The following is a 19,415-nucleotide window of genomic DNA, read 5'->3' as shown; positions in this document are numbered from 1 at the left end:
TCTTAAACTAGATCGCATCCTCAGAACACATATCATAACTTAATTGTACCTCTAAAGAATAACTTAATTGTACCTCTAAAGAATAACTTAATTGTACCTCTAAAGAATAACTTAATTGTACCTCTAAAGAATAACTTAAATGCTTTTCTATAGCAGTACAATTAGGAGCATAGGCAATAAATATTTCTCTCAAGTATTCTCTGAACTGTAGTAAGATATTTCTACAGTAATGAAGAGGGTGAAGTAAGTTGGATTTCTAAGTATGGCTTATGAAGTGTGTTTTTCACTTTGCTGCGTCAATCTAAGAGAGTTATGAGCACAAGCATGTTACAAGCGGAGCATGTTTTTTCCCGTTGCAGTGCACGGTGGGTTTTCAGGTTGGCTGGAATGGCGAGCTTGCAGCGTAACGTGCGGTCAAGGTGTTCAGGAGCGTGTGCGTCAGTGCAACAACCCTCTGCCAGCAAATGGTGGGAGGAGGTGTGAGGGGCCTGACACAGATGTACGCAGCTGTCACAACAAGCCCTGTCCAGGTATTTCTTTAATGAATTGATACTTTCAATGTGCCTTCTGTTAAGTGCCCTAACAGTGAACCATTATTGCCATGGATCTTCAAGACAGATTAATTTTCCTAAGAAGTTGGAATTCATTTCGACTTTTGTGGAAAGGAAGAGGAAATTTCAATAAATACCGCAAAAATATTTTTTTTAATTGAAACCGTGGGGTTTTCTCTTTCTTAGTGGATGGCAACTGGTCGGAGTGGGGTCTATGGGAAGAGTGTTCAAAGAGCTGTGGACAAGGTAACAGGACGAGGACCAGAACCTGCAGTAACCCACCAGCTCAGCATGGCGGGAAGCCCTGTGACGGCAGTGCTGTGGATTCGGTCATGTGTAATATTAGGCCTTGCCCAGGTAAGAGAGGAGCGGTTTCAAATTAGTTGCACACAAGGGGCTGCCCAGATAGGTTTCTTTATTTCCTCTAAACCTGAATTCTCTCAGCTTGTTTCCAATTGCTAAATTATAAAAGAATTAAGCTTCCAATTTTTTTTGTTTTAAAATTGCGTGTAATTTATTGAATGGCACTAGTTCTTGGCAACAGAACTCACAAAAGTAAGTGTAAGGAATATTGTCAGCAATTTGTCTTTTTTTTTTCCCTCCAATAAAACTGTTAATTTTGTATTTTGATGTTTTCCAGTACTCCTTACCCATGTTCTCACTTACTCTGCAAAGCCAATTAAAATGAAAAATGAAAAAAAACCCAAACAACCAACTATTAAAAAGTCATGTAAAACATGATGGTTAATAATTTAAGATATTATCTGTATATTTTCCTCTGTTGTTTTAATTTTCAGCCACATCTATCTCCTAACCAGCTGAATGTTCAGGTTTCCTTCCTGTCTTTGTGGTACTTCCCGTGTTTGACAGGTGGTAGTTTATTCATAACCCATGACCACTGGCATGTTTCCTTCTATACAATTGTTTATTATATTGATTTTTCCCTATTGCCCCAGCTCTGCTACCACCACGATGCCAAATGTTCATCCACTGGCCTGAGATTAATTTTTTCTAGATCTTGGCAACAAAATAAATTCTGGCTCCTGTGTGCTGGTAACCACTGACGCTGTGTGCTGGCCTTTAGCTGGCGTGCCCCTTCCCCTGCGGGGACCTGCCGCCTAGCACGGGGCAGGCAGAGCCAGGTAACTTAGGAAAACACCAGATTTCATCAAGTGTTCAGTTCTGTGGTTCCATGATTGTTCTGAGGCGATGTATTTGGAAAACAAAAAGGAAAGAATTAATCTCCCTTTTGCAAACTGTTGATCCCATTTCAGCTGTTGCTGGAGGCGAAGGTTTTTTCAAGGGCTTATTCAGGATATTTCATTTATTGATATTAAACAACGTAGCTTTTTTGCCTGAGGCTGTGTAGCTGTAATTTCAAGTTCAAGCAGCTGTATAGTTTAAACAGTTTCAGAGCTGTGCTGCCTTTGCAGTCGATGGTGAGTGGAGTTCTTGGCTGCCATGGGGTCCCTGCAGCGAGACGTGCGGGAAAGGAACTCAGACACGACTGCGGCTCTGTAATAACCCTCCTCCTTCGCACGACGGGTCGTACTGCGAGGGATCTGATGCACAGATGCAGGTTTGCAACAAGAGACGCTGCCCAGGTAAGATGCATCGGACACAAAGACAATAGACTTGTCATTTCCTTTCCAAATTATCCTTATTTTATATCAAAAGCTTTCCAATTCTGAAAGTGTAGTCCCTTAAAAAATTCCCTTCAAGCCTTTTATTTTCACTGGCCCCCGTCACTTTAGCATGCCGCTATAAAACTAACATATAGGATTTCTTCTATCCTTGTCTCTCTTTCTTTACCCTGCCACTATGCAAAAGCAGCATTTTAAATCCTTGGCAGTTAAACTACAGGTGTCCTAAACTTTTAGTATTTTCCTAGGTGCTGTTTTTCATTTATCCTTTTCTTCCACATTTCAATGTGTTCTTCGTAACTGGATAGGAAAACTCACATTTTTGAAATATGACCTCTGTGTTTGGCTGAGTGCTTGGATAAGGAAGGGAAATTTCCTGAAGTGCAATGTGCAGGAGTTCAGACTGGATCCTTCTGGCTTCATGCTCCATTTTGTGCACGTGAGATCCTGTGCTGAGTCCCCACTGTAACTATCAGCTGGTAGAAGAGAGAACTGACCTTGAGGTGCTTGAGCAGCTGAGGGCTCCGTGTTGCACATTTCTCTGGCTTGATGTGCTGCTCCTGAGGATGCTGTTGCTTACAGATAGTTTGTGACTGAGGCCAATCGGCCCCTTCTCAGCCAGCAACTCAAGTGCTCACACAGATGTACCTGTAACATTTTATGTCACCGTGTCTTGGGAGATCAAAGACCCTATCGTTCAACTGCTTAAACCTGGCTGGTGTGAGATAATTTAGTAATACCTCCTATAAACAGCTGAGCCAGTAAATTAAAGGTTAGTAAGGAAGGAGTGGGGAGAAGGTGGTAATGCTTACATCTTCAGGCAGCTGCAACCAGAGGAGGACACAGGAGTAAAGACTGGGTTTTGGGGATGGCACTAGTACCAGTATCTGCCCAGTGTGGTAATTTTAGGGATTTGTATATGGTTCGACTTGCTTACAGATACCTAAAACTGTGAGCTTGAGGACTTACAGATTATTTAAATGACAGGTCATGCTTTTCTCCAGTTTTGCTCATGGAAATCCCAATGTAGCTTAGATGTTCTACAGAGAATCAATATCCTACAGTCAGTTTTACCCTAATATAGCACTGATTTACTTGGTTATTTCCGATGTCAGAGACCGTTACTGTACCATGCTATGCCTTTCTCACCAGTGGACGGGAAGTGGGCCACCTGGAGCAGCTGGAGTGCCTGCACTGTGTCCTGCGGAGGAGGCAGCAGGCAGAGAACGCGCCACTGCTCAGACCCAGCACCGCAGTTTGGAGGTCACAAATGCGAAGGAAACGACATACAAATTGATTTTTGCAACAGCGATCCCTGTCCAAGTAAGTGCTTTGGGATAGGCTGCTTATCCACTTCCTGGGTTTGTATGTATGCTCCAGAGGAAGGAAGCTCTCCACAAATCACACACTCCCACAAAAGTCTGGGGGTCTGAACACAGGCGAGTGGTGATAGCGGCCCAGTAAGAGTGAAAGCATCTCTTCATCAGTCAGCGTGACCGGGACATTTTAAACACTAACTATTAGGAGCACAAACCAGCAGCAGCTGGTGTATAAGCTCCCGCCGGACTGCCAGAGGATGCCCCTCTCTGAAGTTACAACCGTCCAGTCAGAAAGTACCGCCAAGTGAACTTCTCTGTGTCTCACAGTAGAGTGTAGTGACTCACTTGGTTAATAGTATGTCCTGCGACACTCTGGATTTGGTTAATACACTTTGAGAAACTGCTGAATGCGGGACAATATAACTTTCTTATATCTTTAATTGTATGGGGGTTTTATTTTTATTTTGGGAAAAGTGTCCTGGTTTGAGGTGAAACAGAACCAATTTTCTGTTAGGTAATTTTACTTTTTAGCTAAGCTTCTAACTAACTAAGCCCAAACCACTATAGAAAAGAAATTAAAAATTTACTCTCCTATAGGAATGTTTTCCTAGCTTGACTGTCTGCTTTTAAGTATCTGTTATTAAGAGGAAGACAGAGAAAATATGACTTATTTTTACAGTTCATGGCAACTGGGGCCCATGGAGTAGTTGGGGAACTTGTAGTCGAACGTGCAATGGAGGCCAGATGAGGCGATACCGGACCTGTGACAACCCTCGCCCTGCCAGCGGTGGCAGGGCATGCGCAGGGGCTGACATGCAGATCCAGAGATGCAGCACAGAACTCTGCCCTGGTGAGTGCTCAGACAAACAGAGGTTAAATGCAGCTTTCCCTGGAAGACTTCAGGGTACGCAGAACCTATGTCAGATTTTCATATTATGAAAGGAACGTACAACATTCCTGTAATTACTTACAATTTCATGCGATCTAATAATCCACTCTCACTTTTTTCTTTAAATGACTGTCACCTTACAAGGATTTCCCCCTTCACGTGTTAGATTTTCTCAAAATGAGGTGGAATAATTCAAAACAAGAAATAGTGTATGAAAACTTCTCCCACACCTAGCAATTCTACTTCGTTTTTACAGTAAATACAGCTTATGAGGCAGGCTCCCAGTGAACTGCCATAAGGTATTCCAGGAGCAGGGAAGAATGCTCAGCTCAAATGCTTTAAATAAGACGACAAAGCAGTTAATTTGTTTATTGACAATACATAAGTAAGGGGCAATCACTGAACTTAGACATTCATGATCAATATCAGCAATACAGCAGATAAACCACAATGCTAGAGACTTACTAAACACCTACAAATTTCTAAACGCCCTTCTGTAACTCATCCCACAAAAGGATTATTATTTTTTTTATTATTAATTCTGTTCTAATGATGAAAAAGATTATTAAATCCCTCCTCTGTGCGCACCCCTTTACGCGCCCTCCTCCTGTGGGTGATGCAGAAGCTCCAACTGTGTACTTGAGCCACGTTTAGCACGCTGCTGACCCACACACTGGTGACAAAGCCCCTGCTGAGGCCACGTCCTGAGGTGAGGCCTCTGCTTGTTGCACCCCATGGCATCAGCCCCGCTGGCTGGAGACCAGCTGCTCGTGGCACGTGAGGACAATTCTCCATTAGGCCCCGCTGGATGTTACAGTGTCAAGCCCAGTCTGATTGTTCCTTGTTTACCCCTGTCTTGCTTGGGTTTGTCCTCCCCAGTCACAAATTTTCTTGCTGCCTTTGTACTTTTCAGTTCCTTTGTTACTATTATTTTGGCTAATGGTTGTCTTAAGTACACTTTTTCATTGTTACTTTTCTCTATTGTGACCAGTTTTGGGCAAATGTCATATTGGATCAGGCATTCCCAGATACTGTGTTTACCCAGTGTTCAGTCGTGTTCCTGTTGTATCATCTGTTGCTACTGAGGCTGTGCTACCGAGAGGAGGCTGTGCAGACTTCAAGCCAAATCTAATTGACCTCTTTTGAGTGTTTGGATAGATAGAACACGTGTTCTTTATTTGCAAGATTTATGGCTTGTTTAGTTTCTGTCAATTTTATACCCATGCAGTCTCAGATATTTTCTTTGTAGGTGTAAAATCACTAAAGGTCTAGACAGCTGGGTTGTCTCTGCAGTGACAGGCTACCAAAAACTACGCTAGGAGTCTGAATATTGACAGCTGTTCTTTGCAAACTGGTTTGTGATGGATCTGTATACATGCAACGGCATTTTTCAGTTCTGAAATCGGCTTCTGTGTAGCCTGATACTTGCAGGCCATGGATGCAGAACCTCCAGGGGAGAGTAGCTGGCTGAAGTCAGGCTGCGGGTGGTCGCGTAATCTCTTCTCCCTGTAGAGCAATGGATAGGCAGCCACCCAAACGGAAGAATTTGACCCAGCTCTTGCTAAGTCTCCAACCATTATAATGGAAATGTTCCCTGGAGGAGAATCCTTGTCACCAACACAGCTGAGACACAAATAAAGTTTAAAGGTGGTGTGTTTTAAGGGGAGGAGTGTTCACATATGCCCATTAAGGTGTTTTTGTCATCCTTTTAGCTATTTTGTTTCTCTGTCACATTGGTTCCATCAAGAAGGAATGACACAGAAGCATCACTGATGCAGCCTGAGGCATTTAAAATGAAAAGTCCCTTTCTTCATTGTTTCTTTCTTCAGTGGATGGAAACTGGGGGCAGTGGCAAACATGGAGCCAGTGTTCTGCTTCTTGTGGAGGAGGAGAGCAGACCCGAATACGCCTCTGCAGCAATCCAGCCCCGTTAAATCGTGGACGTCCTTGTCCTGGAGACTCCTCCCAAATATCCAGGTGTAATACCCAAGCTTGTCCCGGTGAGTTCACTTACAGCCCGTGCACTGTGACAATATGGTGAAAGCCTGTGGCACTCCTAATTTGACGAGTACTACTCCCAAGCCCAACTTGGCCGGTTGACCAAGTAATTTAATTTTTTTGGCTTAAACCTCTTCTGGCAACTTCAGCTGGATAAATTTTTTGTTAACCTGTTACACAGCACTAGAGTGTGCTGTTAAACGATTGCTGCTTTTCAGACAGGGCTGAGTGCATAAGGTGATTCTCGTGTTAAGCAGAAATATCCTTTTTAAAATGCTGGATAATATTTCTGAATTTTGTCTCCCCAAAAATAACAGACAGCAGAGCTTTCACATGGGACTTTTTTTTTCCCTTCCTCCCTTCTCTCCCCTGCACAGGTGGGCCTTCACGTGCCAAAGGCAGCATCATTGGAAATATCAACGATATTGAATTTGGAATTGCTTTCCTGAATGCCACAGTCACAGACAGCCCTGACTCGGAAACTAGAGTAATAAAAGCAAAGATTACAAATGTCCCTCGGAGCCTGGGTAAGCTTTTTTATTAATCACTTTTTTTCCTTAAGCCAGGCTGAATTCTGTGCAATGTCAGTTTTCACCACTTCATTAAGTGTCACTGACGAAACTGATCTAAACTAAAAGAGAGAGGAAAAGGAAATCTTCAGTATTTACTTCGAGTACATGAATATTTGTAAAATGATTCCTCTGAATATGGCAATTCTTTTTTAATTTTTTTCTGGTTTAAATCTTGAGGATTACACTAGTTTGAGGTCCTCATATTCAGCTCCCACTGATGTGGGTCACGTGATGTTAGGAAAAAAAGCTCTCAAATGTTATGTCACGTTTCTTTCAGGTCCAGCGATGAGAAAGCTTGTTTCTCTGCTCAGCCCCGTTTACTGGACAACTGCAAAAGAAATTGGAGAAGCCATGAATGGGTTTACACTCACTGACGCGGTCTTCAAGAGAGAAACTCAAGTGGAGTTTGCAACTGGTTAGTTACCTGTGATATACCATCTCCTCCTGTTTCCAATAAGCTTGATAAATACTGCGTTTCTTAAAAAATAGCACAGAACTGTTGCTGAATTTTGAGTCTTGTGCCTATGCCAGTAGTTTCTTATTGACTATGCCTTTCTGAGGCTTAAATACAGCTTTTAGAGCTGTAATTTGAAACATGGGATGTTTATATTATAGGCACGGTATGCCTTATAAAAATATGAGTATAGAATAACTGGTCGGATCTCAATTCAGATACTGCGTGGCTGACGTGGGTCTCTCTTAGGGTGCTTATAAATCACTGTGCTCCTAATGCATAGGTGAGATTCTGCGAATGACTCATGTTGCCCGGGGCTTGGATTCAGACGGAGCCTTGCTGCTGGACGTCGTTGTGAGTGGCCACGTGCTGCAGCTCCAGTCGGTGGCTGATGTTAACGTGAAGGTAAAGCTGCTCAAGATGCCACCCTCCTCTCTCACCGATATATACTTCCTCTCTCACCGATATATACTTCCTCTCTCACCGATATATACTTCCTCTCTCGTCTGTATTAAACTAGTAGACACTAAGTCCTGAAAACTGTTTTATTGTACATAACTTATTTGGTGCCTGGTTTAGTTGGTAGATGTTAACATTGCCTTTGAAAACAAAAAGTTGTCCTCAGGAAAGTAGTATTGGTCAGTTAAGATTTTTAGTTGTTAGAAGGGCAGTATGGCAAAGCGCCTTTGGGGCTAGTTGTCACAGGCAGGCATACGGCAGGTGTTGCTTTCAGTAGAGCTATAAAGGCGCATCTTGAGCCTGTCAGACTTTTTGGTTTCCCAGAGGACGACACCATCTCTTTTATGCCATGGCACCATGCAAAAATTTCTGAATATCACTGATGATTTGTTTGCGGCTACAATTATATGTAGTCTGGCAGAGAAACATTGCTGTGGCTGGTAAAATTGCAAAGACGGGGATGACCAGGTTCTGAGTAGGATTACATCACAGGGTATTTTATGTGCTCTTAACATGCACGCTGTCACGATGCTGTTAATGATGTGCTCCTTTCTCTGCTATAGCATCAAAACTTGGTCCTGTGGAGGTATCTATTATGGCAAACAGTCCTATTATGCAATTCATCTGAAATATTTTACAGAATTTGCTTTTTCAAAGATTGACATTTCTCTGTGAACTTTGTCAGGGAGGATGAGAGGGTGGTTTGCATGATCGTATGGCAAAAGGTTACAGTCTCGCTACTGAATTGCTCTGCCTGTTGTTTCTAGGAGATATTCTCCGCTCCTCCTAGTAAGACAGCTTCTGGCACTGACCTTGTACTCCTGATAGAAAGGTGGAGTTCAAAGGAGCTGGTTTTCTGTCTTTTGGGTTCGGTGTAAGGCATGAAAAAGATGTTGCTTAACATAATAAGTGGTGTTAAAGTTTTGTTTTAAAACCAAGGTGCCTTGATAATTGGTTTTACTGTGAAAGAAAGAGCATTCCTTAAAGTTGTTTTTATAAAGGTGGTAATTAGTTAGTGGTAGGTAACCAGTAAAAATGTTTTAAGAAATATAGGTGAAGTTATTTATATTTTGATACACTGAAATATGTAGCATGTCCAATATTTATACCTTTTTTCAGTGGCAGAAGTTTTCTGTACTGATTGTTTATTTAGCGTATGTTGTCAGCATCTGACTTAGAAGGAAAAAAAATATTTAGATCTCAAAAGTTTGTTATTGAACAATAAGATCACTTTCAGGTTGGGTTTTTTTTGGAAATGCTCTGCTTTATCCCCCATCTTCAGGATCCTCAGTACCACAGCCTGTTTCTTATGTAAAGAAATATACGAGATGCTGTTGAGATTTAACCGTTAAAATAAGTGTAAAAAAGGCACGTGTTTTGTGAAACACAATTTGTTCAGCTGTTAAGTAAAAAAACCTTTCCCAGAATACATCTCATAGCACTTTAAAATATGGAGACCACAGTGGTGTTGGCTGTACTTGGTGGCTGATCCTTAAATCTTCTTGTTTCAGGATTACACAGAAGATTACATTCAAACTGGCCCTGGGCAACTGTATGCCCATTCTACTCGTCTCTTCACTGTCGATGGAGTTAGTGTTCCCTATACCTGGAACCACACCATCACCTATGATTACACTAAAGGAAAAATGCCTTTCTTGGTGGAAACGCTCCACGCTTCCTCTATTACAACAGAGTACAAGCCGTTGGAAGAAACTGTGGCTTTTAAAATCCACGCTTCCATTGCAAAAGGTATTGTTCTAATCTTTCACAAAAATAATTCAATGGAAAAATAATATCCTATCTCCCTAGAATTCATTGCCTATATTCTCAAGAACTGGTTATGACCTTGAAAGAGGAAATGCCGTTAAACGTAGGTAACTTAGATCCTGGCACCTACATGTCTTGTTAATGTACCCATAGACTAAAATGTAAAAGCTGTTGCAGTTTGCCCTTACTCTTCACCTGTAGTTCTCATCAATGATGTACACCTGCATTTGCTGACACTGCTAAAAGTATCCCCAGTAGCTTCAGATAGTCAACCCTAACGTATTTCTCGATTTCCTTGCATGTACTTTTCATTCTCTAAAAAGAAAATTACTGTGGTTTTTGTGTGGGGTCAAGTGTTGGTGGGTTTTTTGGTTTTGTGTAGCTATTAAGAAAAAGGATTGTATATTCTCTTCTCACAGCAAAAACCGCATAAATGTAAGTAAGGTAGTAATGAGGATACAGAGGTGGAAGAACATGCAAAATTCAGCAGTAAAATGGGTAAAATGTCCTAAGTCATTCCTCAGATTGAACTCGTCTGGAATTATTTGCCATATACAGAAAATATGATGCTGAGCTGCAGATTGAAAACTTTACTGGTACTTTACAGGTATATTTTTTTAAGGCCAGATATGAATGATGTGCACTTATGCAGCGCTGTGTAGACACGTGCTTGCGCATGGTGTGTAAATGTGGTGAGTCCTGTCTCAGCAGTGGGGAGCTTGTAGCTCCGTCAGCTGTTGTGCTGTCTCTTGGCATTACTGACTGCTGGCTTTCCTTAACCGTGTACCTAAGTGCTCTTAAGGAATAGGGCATCTATTTGTGTAAGCGCATCTTGCTTTGAGAAGTCATAATTGGTTAGCAGAAAGTCCTGTTATCTTTTTAAATACTATTTGGGCTTTTTTTACACAATAAGGCTTAACTTCATCATTCAAATGAAATAACTCAGGTTTGAAAGTAAATGAAAGAGTTGGGATGGCCTATCTCAGTCTTCCTTTTCAATAACGATATTCTAAATGAAGTAAAAGAATCATTTTCCCACTTGCCAGACTATGAACTCATTGTGCAATTTGAAAACCAAGTAAGATTTTTATTTTCCGTTTTAAAAAGAGGTGTGGTAAAAGGAGGTCTCCAGATCAAGTTATGCCTCTGCATAAATCTGGCCAAGCTTTACTGAACTTGCATTTATTTCCTCCAACAGTTAGCATAGTGCTTTTTTAAAGATTTCATATTTATTGAATCAGTTTTCAAGTTTTCAGTTTCAGCAAATTACGCGTGGTCTTAGAGCGGCCTCTACCAGAGTTTCCCGTTAGAGTTCACAGTATGCACTTGTGTTCTCCAGTGACTTCCCACAATGACACGGTGATTGGTTTGGGTTGGGTTTACTTCCCTCCTTTTACATGAAGTGAAACTGAAGGGTCTTTATTCTCTTAATAATGAAAACTTTATGGAGGAACTGTGCAGGATGTATCAGGCTGGGATACAACTTGCAGTAATTCTGAGGGAAACCCCACACCTCTTTAATGCTTTTCAAAACAGCAAAACCCATGTACTACCGACTTTTAGTGCCCAAGTACAAAAACCACTAACATCTGGATTTTAAAAGTTTCTATTTTAGTGTCCAAGTATCGTGAATCTTTTATAAATAGCTGGGCTGCAATTTTTAAAGTTAAAGGGTTTTTAAAAGTAATAAAATGGCCACGTTTTCATCCACAAGTAACATGAGCTTCCTTTCCCTACAGGAGACCGTAGCAATCAGTGCCCTGCTGGGTTTGGGTTGGACTCAACTGGGCCCTACTGTTCAGGTAATGATGGGACAAGTGTCGTGTGTTATCACAGACTCACAGAATGGTTCGGGTTGGAAGGGACCTTTAAAGCTCATCCAGTGCCACCCCCCTGCCCTGGCCAGGGACACCTCCCACTAGATCAAGTTGCTCAAAGCCTCGTCCAGCCTGAGCTTGAACATTTCCAGGATATCCACAATTTCTCTGGGCAACCTATCCCAGTGTCTGACCACCCTCATTGTAAAAAAAAATTATTTTCAATCTAAATCTACGCTCTTTTAATTTAAAACCATTATCCTTTGTCCTGGCCCTTTGGCCCTGGTAAAAAGTCTCTCCATCTTTCATATGAGCCCTCTTTGTATACTGAAAGGCCGCAGTAAGGTCTCCTCAGAGCATTCTCTTCTCCAGGCTGAGCAACTCAAAGTCTCTCAACCTTTCTCTATAGCAGAGGTGTACCAGCCCCCTGACCATTTTCGTGGTCTCCTCTGGACCTGCTCTAAAAGGTCCATGTCTGGCTTGTGCTGGGGGCCCCAGAGCTGGATGCAGTGTTCAGCCACCAGAATCTACACCTTTATGCTTCAAAGCACGCAGTACATACTTCAAAAAGTGGCAGTTACCATTAAGAAAAGGGTGTGGATCCAGAGGCAGATGAAGACTCCGCTTCTGCACTCATCTAGAACACTAGTAGTGCCCAGGCAGCTTTTCACCAGTACCTCCGATGCCATCAGGGGACACTGAGCCACCGTGTCTGCTGAGCCTGCAAAACAAGGCACTCGTGTGACCCGTGTGCAGGGAAAGACGAGTGTTGGCAACGTAGACAACAGCCCATTAAAAACCAGACTCTTTCTGCTTGGGGGATGGAGGGGAAGGGGAGGTCATGACCATTTTAGCTGTCTCCTCTAGATGACTGAGTCATGCTTGAGGGAGAATAGTTTTATATACTTTTGTGGATTTATTTCATTGCCTCTTGAAAGTTAATAAACTAATGACGTTAAACAAGATACACTATACCATCAAAAAAGTTTAAAACCAGGAAAACTGAAAATAAGGTTGCTAAAACAACTTTCCCCTTGCAGTATCGCCTGTAAAAGAGTTCTGCAGGTTTAATATGGAAAATACGGTAATCTTTGCATGTGTGTCTGGGAAGTGTAAATCTAACACTGAAATCCATCTGTTCCGTTGTAAAGAAAGAGATGCTCTGTAAAAGATTGTACCAAACATTCAGTACCGTGGCAGTGACCCAGTCCTGCAGAGCTAACGCAAGATGCCAGCAAGCCGTGTGTGCAGGTTTGGTAACCGTAAGAATAAGAGTGGAAAATGCACTGAAGTGTTTCTGTGAAGCTGCTCCATGGCTAGATCTAGTTTTGCCCCATGGGGCTCTACCAGACATACACCTCTTGGGAAGGGTTTGCTTGGTATAGTTTCTTGTAAAGCCTCATGAAGTCTCACTGGTTTTGAAAACATTTCCTTGTCCCAGATGAAGATGAATGTGCTGTGCGAAATCCTTGTTCCCATACCTGTCATAACGCCGTGGGATCTTACTACTGCTCCTGTCCAAAAGGCCTCACGATCTCTGCGGACGGTAGAACGTGTCAGGGTAAGACAAGTGCTGCTGTGGACGGGCTGGACACAAAACACCCCATGGCACCTTAATCACTAGGGAGACGTTTGGGCTGGGCCATTTTGGCATTATACAAATACAATTTATTGGTGGTATTCCAGTTCTTTCATATCTAAATATATTTGCAATCAAGTATTTCATAGCTGATCATGCTTAAGATGCTACTTAATCTGTGTTTCATTTTGATATAGTGAGATTTACAGCTCGTTTTTATTTGCAGATATTGATGAGTGTGCATTGGGTGGACACACTTGCCACGCTGGCCAAGACTGTGAAAACATCATTGGCTCCTACCGCTGCGTGGTCAGATGTGGGAATGGCTTTAGGAGAACACCTGATGGATTTAGCTGCCAAGGTATGGAGAGGTCTTTGGGTTTGGGGTTAGCTTTCATGAACTGAAAATGCTCTTTCATACACTTGAAAGTAACGTTTTAAAAGATGCATCTCCAACTACATGGTGTCTATAAATTTTCGTTACTAAGCTTGTGGGGTTTGGGTTTTTTGTGGCTGTGGTTTTATGGGGGTTTGTTTTTTTTGGGTTTTGTTTGTTGTTTTTTTTTTTTTAAACCTTTTGCTTTTTCCATCTTTAGAAATAAATTTTAAGTCCCATCAGGGAGTAACCTAACATTCTTGCTTTTGTGTCCCATGTCCATTTTTTTTTTACAAAGTGAAAGAAGTAAACACTTCTGACCGTACCCCAGTAGTGTAATAACTAGAGCTCAAAGCACAGGCCAGAACGTTGCCTTAACCAAAACCCTGTTCAGGTAAATGACAGATTTACAGCTATTATATCAAGGATTTGTATTGTTCAACAGATGTTAATGAGTGCCAAGAGTCCAACTCCTGCCATCAGCGCTGCTTCAATACTATAGGAAGTTTCCACTGTGGCTGTGATCCGGGATACCAGTTAAAGGGCAGAAAATGCATAGGTATGAATGAGTTCTTGAGTGTTTATTCCCTCTTTCCAATGGACATAGTTCAACATTTATTGGTTACTATATTTGTTATTGGAAACCTTTATGAATGAAAATCCCACTATAGAGGATATATTTAGTATGTATTTCTGAATTTGTTTGTAAAATCCAAAGGAAGTGGGAATTGGGCTGGCTGATAAATGTGCATGAAGTGCATTCAAATGCACGTACACAGCTGGATTATTCTGCTCATTAGGAATTGAGCATAAGGAGGCAAGTTCATTTCCTTTTTTTTTTTTTTTTTAAACTAAGATGTGAATGAGTGCAGGCAGAATGTATGCAGGCCTGACCAGCTTTGCAAAAACACCCGTGGTGGCTATAAGTGCATTGATCTGTGTCCTAATGGAATGACCAAAGTGGAAAATGGAACTTGTATTGGTGAGTACAAGTGTTAATGTACTGTATGATGACCATAAACACAGAGATAATGATGATTTTTTTTTAAAAAAAAAAAAGTATCTTGGCGATAGTCTATCTCCAATTATTAAGATTTGCACATATTAAGGCACCAACTTTTTTCATTTATATGAATATATGTATTTAAGGTCTTCCTCAGCATCTCTTCTGTCTTGAATTCTAGAAACTGTTCATTGACTGAAATGTTTTGCCCTTGTGTGAATGCTTCCTTAGAGCTTGTGTCAGGAGCTCCAAATCAAGATCACAGCTCCTTGTGCTTATCAGGGATAACCCATGTCACACAGACTACCAGATCCTCTTTTTTTTTTCTAAAGGGATTTGACAAGAAGATGGATTATGTCTCTTTTGAGAGTAGCTGATTAAATTTGGAAACCTCAATGAAGAGTTTTGAAAAGTAATGGAAAAAGTGTGTGTAAATGCAATACAGTTGAAAAATTTATCTGTGTATCTACTCAAAATCTGCTTTCAGGTTGTGAAACATATTTTGTGACTTGTAAACTGTTACAGAGTAATGTCTAACCATGGCGCCAGGTAAGGAAAGTGTATGTTCAGAGGCCGAATCTATCTACAGCGCCAAATTCACTTGTGGCTTCATTGCATTCCTCATTCGTTAAGAAGTTTAAAGCTGTAAGATGTTTCAAGAAAAATCTGACTGCTTCCTCTTGCCTCATCCCCTGCAGACATTGATGAATGCCGGGATGGAACCCACCAGTGCCGCTATAACCAGATCTGTGAGAACACACGAGGAAGTTACCGCTGTGTGTGTCCAAGAGGGTATCGGTCCCAGGGGGTTGGACGACCCTGTGTGGGTAAGCTGTGCAATCACATTAGCGCCACGTATTTGCTGCTGCTGCTGCTTTCGCCTGGGCTTTCTGCCGTTACGTATCCAACAATGCTCTCCCATTTGAAGACTATGCTGCGTAGACAAATTTGCTCTCAAGTTCATAATTACCCATCTAAAACTAATAGTCAAGACTAAACGATTCCAAACAGATATGGTTATAAATCCACACTTTGAAGACAAAGTGTAGGAGGTTTTCAGAGCACTCCTGGATGGATGTGGCAAGCCACCACTCCACAGAGGCTTCATTTAGATTTGCTAGTGATTGGACAGTGAAACGTGCCTGCCTGTACCCTGGTCTGCATTGATTCATACCTTAAGGCAGTCAAGCAGGGAGTGACACGGATTCCACACCCAAAGGAAGCGTGTTGCAAGAGGCATGATACACCCAGACAGCGCCTCCGCAAGCGAGTGGCACAAACACACCTACCCACCCGCTGGAGCTGCGGATGGTGTTCCCATATGGGTAGAGAGGAGGAAGCTGATACACGTTTATCGCTTAATGCCCCCCCCTTTCTGGTTTGGGCGGATCACAGCAGGGAAGGAGGATTCCTGTCGGTCGCAGGAATGCTGACCGTGTACTTACTCCCCTCTGCTATTTACGTAGAACCTTTTGGCATTAAAACGTGCAGAGCTTTCTCCCACACACACGTGTAACATTTGAAGGATGCTCTCATAGCTCTAGTGTGGATAGCTGGAGAGTTTAATGAATGGTGTCAGGGCAAGTGTGTAAAACACTTCCTGTGGCTTTCACAGACCTCAGGATTGACACTAGGATCGTTTAGATTTACACATATTTGTGTGGAGTATTTAAAATGTAATAGCTGATCCACCCTGATGATAATGATTTCTGAATGTTGGTATATGACACTAAGTGAAGTTGGTTTCAGTTGCTCTCGTATCAGAGAAGCATTCCTCCGTGATGACGTCTTCAAGATTAGCTTCATAAATGATAAATAGCTGCTTTGGAGAATAGGAATTTTTTTTTCCTTTTTACACAACCTAAGATGCTGTATTACCAAAAGCCGGAATTTTTTTTGTTTAAGAGATTAAATTGCAGTAAGGAACTGTTTGACCAAGATGTTACTTCCACCAGCTGCCTCTCTACTGAAATGAAATCAATCACAGACTCCTTAACATACATTAAAACCATTTAAATTTCTGACAGTAATAAGCTAGATAAAGTCTAGGACCACAGATTTTCACAAAACACTAGCAGCTGCCCTAAAGCTGTCTGCTGACCAAGGACCGCTGAAAGCTTCCTCTGAAATTAAAGACAGACCTTTATGCACCTTTGATTTTTTTGCTTAAAAACATACTTAAAATATAGACTCATCAAAGATACCAGTTCACATGAGTTAATAAAATCCAGTTTTTATTGTTTCCAATGAACACAGGGAAGAGCTGAAAAGTAAGTAGGACTCCAGACTGAAACAGAAGAATTGAACTTTGTTCCTGCCTGTGCTACTCTTACCCTGTGTAAGGTCCTTTGTGTCACAGTTCCCTGTTACATGGGGATAAGATGCTCGTTTGTCATCACAACACCCATAGATACACGCATACCCATTTAAGTAAATTACAGTATTTCTGTGAACTGTGTTGCATCTCCACATGCCATATCGTAGATGGAAAGGCATTATCGAAAGCAGTTATAAAGCATTTTTGCATATAGCATGTATAAGCCTATCTAGAATTTAAAACCAAATATTATTCTTCAAATTAAACAGAGCCTGAGAATTTAGCTATTTTTGTTTCCAAGCCATTTCACATTGTTCTTATAAATATTTCATATTTATGGTGTGTAATCAAAGGGATACTGTCTGGTGGAGACTGAGGCTGCGCAGTCAGTCAGCCATGGCTTTCCAGGGATGGCTCTGCTATAAAGGGCAGTGGTTTGCTGCCCTCAGTTTTGCTTCTGTTGCACAAGATGCTTCTATAGGTGAAATTGCTCCACTTCTCCCCTGTTCCCTTTCATCATTTCTATGATAGTCTTCTGTTGCTTATACACACCCTGTTCCAAGGACAGTGGTTGTTGTAAAGATGTGCACGTATCTATTGTCTACTTTATGCAGGTAAAGAATGTTAAACTCAGCAATTATAGTTGAGTACTAAGAAAATAATGAGTTTCAGTATTCTTTTACATGTACATGAGTAATGCATTTTTCATCTGGTGCACACAATGAAGGAATATAAACTTAGAAGTCATATTAGTTGTTGTCATGTTAAAAATGTTTTCTTGTTCATAACACCTGAAAATGTTACCCTAATGATATTTCAACTGTTACCTAAAGTTTCAGTTACGTGTTTGTGAAATGACTTGAAAAATACTGCAATAACTATCCCTGGATTTTTGACTCTGAAAACATTTAATTATTAGTAACACCCAAAATTCTTTAAAAGTTTAAAATATATGACGTATTAAACAGTTAATAAAAATACAATCTATTATTCTATTATGTTCCTATTATTCTATTCTGTTTCTAAACAGTATAACTTTTTAAATACCATTATCATACACTGCTTATTTCAGAAGGATACAAATTATGCTCAAAATACTATGTTTAGGGGGTCCTAATTGTAGCTTAATGGCATTCTTACAATAATAATTGACAAAATATACACTTACCACTAATATAATTAAACCCTTCTTGAGTCACCATTAAAATAATCTTTAAATTTTAGTAACACAAGGTTTGTAATATAAGTCAATTATTGATATGTTGTTATGAATCTTAATATAAGGTCATTCTGGAGTTGCACATTCTGGTTTGGAATTAGCACGTTTTTGTCTTTTTCTAGTAAAGAGTGACTGTAAGTTTGCGAAGGAACACCGTGTGTGTCAAATTTTCAGCTGGGCCTGAAGGAGCTCTATGGAAATTTCAGAAAATTTCTTTCTGGTAATGTCAGAGGGACCGTGGGGAAGGCCTGGTTCTACAGCACCCACGAGCACTCCTATGTACTTTATTGTGAGTGAAGGGCACTCGTCATCTTACATCCCTAAACCTTTTACTGTACTTTGAATGCCTACCACTCTGATTTCATTTCAGGATGGATGTTTACTGCTAGGGTTGGTCAAATTACTTTGGATTACAAATTAAAGGGAAAATAAACTTTAAAAAAAAAAAAGGCATTCCTTAGGAAAACAAAAATAATTCTGTTTTATGATTGTACAAAAGTGAATTAATATTTACCATTAAGTCTCCAACTTTTCATAGCTGGAGTGGCCAATAGCAACATAAGAGGTTAGAACATACCCCACCTCCTTCCCCTGCAACCCTGTGACGTGTCCTCGAGACCTGGTTTTTCCCCTGAGGCAGAGGACAATAACTGTGTCAGAGCTTTTGAGCTTCCCTCAAGGACCAGACTGGAATCCCCATTTTGTAGCCAGACCTTACCTTCGGTCATGCTCCGGGCAAGACCTTTGGCAGAGTTCTTGCCCTGCCTCAGCACGGTCTTAGGTCACAAGCAGCCTTACAGGAAGGATAAAGGTAAATTACTGCACAGGATAGAATGACCTGTCTGCTTGGCAATGTGTTCTCTAGATTTTACTGCCTTCAAGATCTTACTTTTATGTCCTCGGTTTGTTCCACAGACTGAGATAAGTATATATGTATATATATATATACATATAGTTACGTGTTGTTGTTTGTTTGTTTGTTTTTTCTCCTTTCCACATGGTTTGTTGCTCTGGATCATGTCACATGAGCAGACATTAATGAATGTGAACAAGTGCCTAAACCCTGTGCATTTCAATGCACCGACACCCCCGGCAGCTTCAAGTGTGGCTGTCCCCCCGGACAACATTTATTAGGTGATGGGAAATCTTGCGCTGGATTGGAGAGATTGCCAAATTACGGTGCCTATTACAATAGCTATAACTATGCTCAATTCTCCCCTCTGAGAGACAACTATCAACCTCAACAATATTACAGGCACTCCTCAAATCTCTACAGCTCCTTCTCGGAGTATAGCAACAGCAGAATACCTTTCTCCAGGACTAGAAGGAACATTAGAGAAACTTGTCCTGAAGGCTATGAGGCAAGAAATGACAGATGTGTAGGTAAATGTCAGTCGTGTCTATGCAATTCTCTTGTTTTGGTCCTTATCCTTAGGTTACTGTTTCGTACAT

General features: G+C 41.2%; 1 protein-coding gene across 4 annotated transcripts in view; it reads left to right on the top strand.

The window, feature by feature from the left end:
* Positions 1-19,415, top strand: part of HMCN1 (hemicentin 1) — a 188,609-nt gene that overhangs the window by 162,478 nt on the left and 6,716 nt on the right. For 3 of the 4 annotated variants that reach the window (XM_074596824.1, XM_074596826.1, XM_074596827.1), the window contains 17 exons: positions 360-530; positions 738-908; positions 1,985-2,155; positions 3,347-3,517; positions 4,193-4,363; positions 6,232-6,402; positions 6,778-6,927; positions 7,250-7,387; positions 7,710-7,831; positions 9,397-9,634; positions 11,392-11,454; positions 12,911-13,030; positions 13,275-13,409; positions 13,870-13,983; positions 14,281-14,406; positions 15,126-15,254; positions 18,996-19,346. In XM_074596824.1, coding sequence (XP_074452925.1) covers positions 360-530; positions 738-908; positions 1,985-2,155; positions 3,347-3,517; positions 4,193-4,363; positions 6,232-6,402; positions 6,778-6,927; positions 7,250-7,387; positions 7,710-7,831; positions 9,397-9,634; positions 11,392-11,454; positions 12,911-13,030; positions 13,275-13,409; positions 13,870-13,983; positions 14,281-14,406; positions 15,126-15,254; positions 18,996-19,346 — 2,712 coding nt within the window. The remainder of the gene's footprint in view (positions 1-359; positions 531-737; positions 909-1,984; positions 2,156-3,346; positions 3,518-4,192; positions 4,364-6,231; positions 6,403-6,777; positions 6,928-7,249; positions 7,388-7,709; positions 7,832-9,396; positions 9,635-11,391; positions 11,455-12,910; positions 13,031-13,274; positions 13,410-13,869; positions 13,984-14,280; positions 14,407-15,125; positions 15,255-18,995; positions 19,347-19,415) is intronic. The other variant, XM_074596825.1, reaches the window with a different exon arrangement.

The sequence above is a fragment of the Larus michahellis genome, chromosome 8 (genome assembly GCF_964199755.1).
Source record: "Larus michahellis chromosome 8, bLarMic1.1, whole genome shotgun sequence".
NCBI classification, from domain to species: Eukaryota; Metazoa; Chordata; class Aves; order Charadriiformes; family Laridae; genus Larus; species Larus michahellis.
Note: the sequence above shows the minus strand (reverse complement) of the source record. Positions and strands in the feature narration are given on the sequence as shown.